Here is a 7,601-nt window from a genome sequence, read left to right on the forward strand (position 1 = left end):
TTTTGCCTGCTGTAGCCTGGTACTGCCCAAGAGCAAAAGAAAAATAAAAAGCCTTCCAAATTGGTGTTAGACAAACGTGGAAGCCATGACTGTGACTTTCTGCCCTTTCCTGAGCTCTCAGCCAAACCACAACCCATAAGAAGTGGGTTCACAGCCCTTATTGCCTCGAAGCCCAGCTCCGAAACCACAACAGTGCAGAATCAGGTGGTGGGCGCCGCGGCTGGTGGAGTTATGCAAAGGCAAAACCAGAACCAGGTTCAAAAAGGCATTTTCCCGAGACACAAGGCGCAGGAACACATGGGAGTGCCCAGCGCGGCGGGTGGGAACTGAGGCAGGATCGCTGGGCCCTCACTCCGGACAGAGACGCCGCCGACACGGTGGGGCATCCCGTTCATCTGTGGCGTAGGAACGGGGCTGTGCTGAGCCCGAGCAGGACAGCAGAAGTCTAAGAGCTGTGCTAACCTTCTAGGAATCCCAGCTCAAAATGCAAGTCAGCCTAATTGCTTTTTCTGGGCATCAGTAAAGGCATGGATGGGAAATCTCTACTGGTGTGCTGTCAGCGAGATCCCTTTTGGTTTTGTGCTACTATAGGGTCACGGTGCTACTTAACTCTCTCCAGCCTCATGTTTCTGGCCCACTGGGCTAGCAGGGCAACGGCACTGCCTCAGGACACCTGGTTTTACATATCTAATTGGAAAAAGTGCCAGGCAGGGAGGGTGCTAAATATCTCTCCAAACAGAATTAATCTTCTGCCTGCATCTGCTTTGGAATCATAGAGCACTTCCAAGCTGGAGAAAAATCCAAACACCTCATGTAGAAGCACCTTTCCCTTGGATGTTTATTATCATCATAATTTTTAAGAATATATTTTGTACCGAAACACTGTCAGCATCCTTTATACAATGGAAAATGACACAGTCGTCATGTATCATGTAAAAGAGTAAAAACAGAGCAAGACAGGAACATTTCATATCAAGATTCAATCTGGAATACAAATAGAATCTGATGTAAAACTTAAAAGCCACACACCAGATAAAAAGATCATCTGGGAAACAATAGGTTCTCTCTTAATTTGGAAAAAGGAGGAAAAGTCAGGGAATGTCAATGTTAAGGCCAAAAATTCCATTTTTAACTTGTATTTTATAGGTAGGCAGCTTGATTCTTAACTTCTCTGCAGCAGCAGCAACATCCTCCTGGATTTACAAAGAGATTTGCACTTACATGAAATAAGAATCAGGCTTTTATGTTCGGAGGACTCTGATTGACCTCAACAGGCTTTGGACTAGAGCCACAGTTGGAATTTCAGCTTGCAGTCTAAGGCTTCTTAACTGCAGGCCAAATTAGCGCAAAATGAGGCTTTGCAACTGGCATTCTACCCTTAACTTCGGATATTCCAGTTCTGGTTGCTTTGAACCACAGCTTCATTGCAGGTTTAACATAGTTCAGTTTGTGAGATTCTTCTCCCTCTCTTTTTTTTTTTTTAATACTGTGCTACAAAGGATGTTTTTGTATTCTGTGTCTTACAAAGTCCCTATATTACATGTTTTCAAGATTGCCTAAATACATGTTTATATCATGATTATAACTACTCAGAAAGACCTGCTATAGTCTATTGTGAGCAGCCAAGGAAAAAAGTGTATTTAGTCTTGAAGAAGTCAAGAAAAGTGGCTGTGTTCATTTATAGTGTAGCGCAATGACTGTGTTTATACAGATAGACCTACTATTTAAAAAGCTACTTGAAAAGTTATTATTCATGTGCAGTAGCTGATTTTCAAGCACTAATAACTTGGCTGTCTAGACAAGTTTTAATTGTCATATCAAAGGCCGAATAGGTTCTCAAGTGCAAAAAATCTCCAATCTCCCTTGAAAGAGGCGGGTTCTCTTTCTGAACTAAGAGACTGACAAATTTAACTTTTTCTCAGGTTATAAAAGCACAGTTAAACCTAAAAGTTTGCTGTTTAAAATTCATTTTAAAATGAATCGACTGTAACTCAAACCTATCCTGTGCAGCAAAGTTAGTAAGCCCTGAAAAACAGTTTCTAGTGAATATGCAAAGATTTCCCCACCCGCACCAACTACCATGCCCACATTTTCCCAGGGCCTAGAGGGCTACATTAAAATGTAACTAAATGTTTGATAGGAAACATGATTTTTCAAGAACAATATGTAAAGTTTACCCAAAGAACCTAAGACATTTTGTACATTCAAAATGTTTACACTTTGCTGTTCTTAACCCATAAGATCGTTCATTTTTACTAATACATACAATGAGTATAAATAAATAAACTACAGATAAGCTTTAAAAATTGTATTAACAATACATTGTGCAAAAACTCGTAACAATCTACATTCTATGTAAATACCCTGACTAAAACATACAGGCTGTGTCCTTGCACCCTCATTCTGTTTTTGCACAGTCCTTGGGCCAAATCAGCGGCTAGCGGCAATCAGCAAAATTCCATCGCAAGCCATGGATGTAATGCTGATTTACACCAGCAGAAGAGCTGGCCCCTGGTGTGTGCAAAAACCCCATAGAAATCAGTGGGAATTGTGCTTGACTAAGGACTAGACAGTTTGATTGTACCCCATTAAAGTGTGTGGGAGTTTTGCCGTTGATTTCCATGGAACCAGGCTCAGGCCCTGGGTAAGGACGTCAGCACGTGGCCCTGTGTTGTGCTACACTACTCCACTTCAGTGCAGAAACTATATTTGCAAAGGAAAAAGTCTTTGTTGTTGTTGTTGTCACTGCTGATCAGTAACGGGTTTTAGCGGTGCATTTCAGAAATTGCCTTTCTGTGAGTTTTGAGATAAGACTGCAAGTCTTTCTGAATCCATTCCAATTTGATTATCCAGCACAGGTGGGCTATTTTGACGCAAGAAAAATGTCTCAATGTCTATTAACCAACTATGTTCTTCATTAGGATAAACAACAGCCCGGTTCATCGGCACAGGAGTGAAGAACTGCATGCGGTAAAGGAACAGGGCAGCCTTCCTACCATAGCTGTGTCCTGAGCTGGCTGTCACTTCTCCAAATGGACGATGGCACCTGAGCCGGTTTGGAATTTGCAGTCCCAACAGGCTCAGCCAAGTTTTGTAAGCTGGAGATCTCCATTTATCTTTATCGTGTCAATTGCTGACAGTGTTTCAATACGGTGGTAAAAATCAAAGAGCTGATGTCCATCCACAAATATTCTAAACCGGGGATGCTCGCAAAGTATCTCAACCTGTAAAAATAAAATGATGAAGCACGTGTAACTGCAAAGTCATTTCACAGAATACAGAGAGCACTCCATTGGCCTTCAAGTAGTGTTGGTGGGGTTACACATTTTGTTACTTATGTGCCACGTAACAGCCAGGGTTGAGAGGAGTTTGCCCCCATGACACCAGTTACACTATGATGGATCTGCTCTTACTTCACAGGGATGTTAACTCGATCTCGCATTGTCGTGGCAGGACTCTGGAACCCAGTCCCACTGGCATCAGAGAGGTTTTGCCTCTTGGAATTACGCCAGAAACAGACTCAAACTGCTAATTAGCAGGGGAAGAAATTGTATCTCCAACACAAATACTGCATTCCTTGCTACAGAATATTTTGCTGCAGAATGAGGAGGCAGTTCCCTCTGCAATGCTTTCCACACTGCCATTAAGGAAGGGAGCAAACACAAGAGGAGGGATCAGTTTGCCCTCCCCTCCCACACATACAGAGCTGCTGCAACACTAAAAGCCTTCACTACTGTGGCTGCAGACAGCCCAGGACTCCCTGCTGGACTGGACTCCATACCGGGGCTGCAGTGAGGGAAATGCAGTGCAGGATGTCCTGAATTCAGCTAGATGGTTCACATGAGGCACAAACAGGATCAGGGAGGGACACAGCTTATCCCTCCTCCTACAGCCCTACAGAAATGCTCTGGAAAAGCAACAAAGCCTGGAGCTGAACAGGCTTGGACAGGTCAGGAGATTCCTGATGTTAGGGGTGGCTTGAGAGGGTGCTCTGTAGTTAAACTTAGCTGGAGCTGCCCTGGCAGGAAGCAGAGATACAAGGGCACAGAACGTGTGCTTATTGTGCAAGCCCTCAGAGACCTCCAGGTCCAGACAGGCTAAGAAGAAAATCTGCGGGGAAGCCACGTATAAATCTTGGGTCATTTCAAGAGGCTGGTAGTCTGGAGTGAAGTGCTGCTTCCAGGCACTTGACTCTGCTGCTATTACAGTGTATAAAAAATGGGAACGGGGCCAGTAATAAACTGAGTGAGCCAAGGCCCGACTGACTTCAGGCACATTACGGTGGGAGAAGGGGCAGCAGACAGCCCAGGAGAGCTTAAGCTCCTGGGGACCCAGTAGCGTCCCATGTAACAGAGAGGCACCCATGCTGCCACGTAGCTCCTGTGTCACGGCGGCAGGTGCATCCAGCCTTAGGCCTTGTTATGTAAAAGATATGGTTAGCCTCAACGCTGCTTACGATCCATTTTTTCAGATCACCCTGGGCCACACCAGAGCAATAACAGGACTGGATCACAAGTAATTGGCAAGAACACTTAATAGTCTAATTTATTCACTCCAAGGGAGACCATCAAAGGTACAAAAGTCATTTAGGAGCCTAAATTCCATTAGTGCATTTGGGAAAAGAAAAAAAAAGGAAAAATAAAAAGAACAACAACTCCCTTCCTACAGTATCTCATGCCAAACATGCAACATTGCTGTCCTCCCATGTCAACTGTCATTACTGGGACACCCACAAAACATGCTCTGGGTAATTTGTCTGGCTTGTCTGAAGGCCCAGCCACCACCCACTGCAGCAGGTATTATAACCCTCTCAGCCAGAGCAGGACCAACCCTCCAAGCCCTTTCAAGTGCATTTCCCACATGCACCAAAGGGTGTTGCCAGTTCCGACGGGAGAGTTTGTAGAAGCAAGTAGAGCGCAACCAATTCACAGCAAAACCAGTCATAAACACCCTCTGAAAGCTCAAGCATCTGGGGAGACAGCTTTTGGGGCTGGGGGAGATTATTTTGGGGCAAGAAGGATTAGGAGAGTTTGGCAGCTGGTCAGAGCATGGGCATTTAGCAGAGGGGCCAGTGAGGTTTCATAAGAGGGGAGGAGGAGGAGGAGGGTTTTCTGGGTCAGCAGCATGAAGAAGGCATGCAGCCTTTTTTCCTCAGTGTACTGAAGCTGCTGAGAGAGAGGCAGCCCTCTGCAGCTGCATACTTTGTTAGTCCTGATTTGCAAAGACATCTTCATATAACTGTAAACACTACAGATGGGAATCTGGTTCTAGGTCAATCCAGTCCAGCCCTTGCATCACAGCATTTCCACGTACACCATTTTCAAGGGACTACGGACTTAAATGTGACAGGAGATTTAATGCCAGGGTTCAGAAAAGAATACCCCTGTTGCTTAGCTGTTTAATCTGCTAACACGAAGGGCTACGGTCAACCCCTGGAGACAAAGGATGAACAAGATCCTTATTAGCTGCACTAAATTGCAAACACTATGTCCATTTAAAAAAACATCAAAACATACAGCATTCCCACAGAGTATTTACATTCTCCAGTAATAACTTGTAATGCAGTAATAACATAGAGGTACTTCTTAATTTATAGCTGTAAAACTAAGCTCAGGAAGTGCATCACACAGTATTACAGCCTCCAACTTGTCATCATAGCACCCCGGTGAGGTGTCCACAGCCCCATCTGAACTGCCTGCAGTTGCACAAAGCAGCGGAATCTCCACGCAACTTCTTATCAATCTGGCAACCGGTGTGTCAACCGGAGAAGCGCGGGCTACACTGTGATTTCTCAAGAGGCAAGTTGGGTTCTGCTGCAACTCTGATTGTATTACTCTTTTATCAGATATGGCGCGTGCCGCTGTCATCCTGGTACTCACCCTAAAAGGCTGGTCCGGTATAAATGGAAAGTAAGGAATAGACGATTGCTCTTCCCCCCATTCTCCAGCTACACAAGAGTTTCTGATGAACTGTCTGTCTGTAAACACAGCTTTCAGTTCAATAGCTACATCCGCAGGAGGATCTTCAGACTCCCCGCAAGTCAGACTGATGCCAAAGCTGCAACACAAACGGAACAGCTCTCACTCAGCCAGAAACAAGCAAATAAGCCCCAGATGCCGCTGGTCTCATTTCTCAGCTTATTAAAGCCATTGATGGTCTAGCAGCACCGGGAGTGACAGCTCAGCTCATTCAGGGAGTGCTCCGAAAGCACAGCAGGGACAAGAACATGGTTAAAGCATATATATATGTGTGTGCATGTGCATATATGTGTGTATATATATATATATATATATATATATATGCTCCTTTTCTCCCAAGGGAAATGCTGGGAAACAGGATCCCTTAAAGAAATGCCCCCTCTATGGGTCAAAGGAGAAATCAGCACGCTATATTTAAAATGATAAAAATAATCCCTTTCCAGAAAGGAGGGATCCGTGTGTGTGTATGTATGTGTGTGTGTGGCCTCAGCCCCCCGCCCCCTCCCCATGCCCAGCATCCCCAGGGCGGGCAGCCCTGCCCGGCTGTTACCTCTCGGGGTTCAGGTCCACTATGCCCATAACTAAGATCTTCTTTCCCGGCCTCATTCCTCCTTTGATGTGCCCACAGAAGGGGACGATCTGGAAAGGACAGGGAGGGGGGTTGGCGAGGGTCAACTCGGCATCAGTTGTGCAGCCGGGGGGAGAAGGGTTTTTTAAAAAAAGAAAAGGAATAAACGAATAAACACACCGCCGCCCAAAACCCTAAAAAAAAGGTGATTTACCAGGCGAGGGAAGTACACATCAGCTTGCACCGGGGATCCCAGGGAGTTGTTTAAATGCCCGTCCTCTATTTTCTGCAGGTAAAGAGCAGAGCGCTGAGGCAGGGGCAGCCGGGGCCGCTCCCCCCCCGCTCGCAGGTGCCCGCCGCGGGTCCTGCGCCGCCCTGCCCGCCACCCCCGCCCCGGCCCCGGCCCGGAGACCCGCGGAGGGGGCACAGCAGCCACTCACCGGCGCGTCCCGCTCGGCCACGGTCCCCGCCATCTTGTGGAAGCAGCGGCGGCGGCGCTGGGGACGGGGCGGGGGAGAGGGAGGGAGGAGGAAAGGAGGGGGCCGTGCGGCAGCCGAGGGGCAGCGGCGGAGCCGGTGCGGGAGCGGAGCCGGTGTAGAAGTAGGAAGGCGAGGAGGAGGAGTAGGAGGAGGAAGGGGAGGAGGAGGAGGAGAGGAGGTGGCCGGCTCTGCCTTGCCCGCCGGGGAGCCCGGCCCCTGGCCCGGGGGGGAGCCAGGCAGGGCGGGAGCGGCGGCCGTTTCCTCCGCTCCGCAGCGGGGACCGGCCCGGAGCGGGGACACCGGGCCTGGCCCCGCCAAGGGGAGCGGCTGGGTGAGGGGAGGGGGCCTCACCTGGGCCTGCAGGTGATGGTGCCGGGAGAGGGGCCGGCAGAGCGCTGTGCCCCGCTTTCAGCGAACACCTTTATTTCTGATCTTGGACACCCCGTCTTGGGTAACTCGCCTCCTCCAGAGGTGGAGAGACGGCTCAGCACCCCCAAAATGAACCACTACCCACCGTGCTGTCCCCTGCCCCACAGCGGGGACCCTCGTGGGGTCGATTCCCCGAGCGGCTGCTTT

The 7,601-nt window shown here is 48.1% G+C and overlaps 1 protein-coding gene across 1 annotated transcript; it reads right to left on the reverse strand.

The window, feature by feature from the left end:
• Positions 1-820: 820 nt before the first annotated feature.
• On the reverse strand, positions 821-7,164 carry LGALSL (galectin like). The gene is made up of 5 exons (XM_082048387.1): positions 6,987-7,164; positions 6,761-6,832; positions 6,529-6,617; positions 5,880-6,057; positions 821-3,224 (listed from the first exon to the last, which is right to left on the reverse strand). Exons 1-5 carry the CDS (start codon positions 7,017-7,019, stop codon positions 3,081-3,083), a joined length of 516 nt encoding a protein of 171 aa, XP_081904513.1. The 5' UTR covers positions 7,020-7,164; the 3' UTR covers positions 821-3,080.
• Between the last annotated feature and the right edge of the window lie 437 nt (positions 7,165-7,601).

The sequence above is a fragment of the Streptopelia decaocto genome (genome assembly GCF_964273445.1).
Source record: "Streptopelia decaocto genome assembly, chromosome: 3".
In the NCBI taxonomy this organism is placed as follows: Eukaryota; Metazoa; Chordata; class Aves; order Columbiformes; family Columbidae; genus Streptopelia; species Streptopelia decaocto.

Bases quoted from the DNA above. Each gene is read 5' to 3' on its own strand.
- LGALSL (XM_082048387.1), bottom strand. From the start codon at position 7,019: ATGGCGGGGACCGTGGCCGAGCGGGACGCGCCG. The intron at 6,833-6,986 runs GTGAGTGGCTGC...CTTTACCTGCAG, and splicing joins TGGCCGAGCGGGACGCGCCG to AAAATAGAGGACGGGCATTT. The intron at 6,618-6,760 runs GTAAATCACCTT...TGTCCTTTCCAG, and splicing joins ATGTGTACTTCCCTCGCCTG to ATCGTCCCCTTCTGTGGGCA.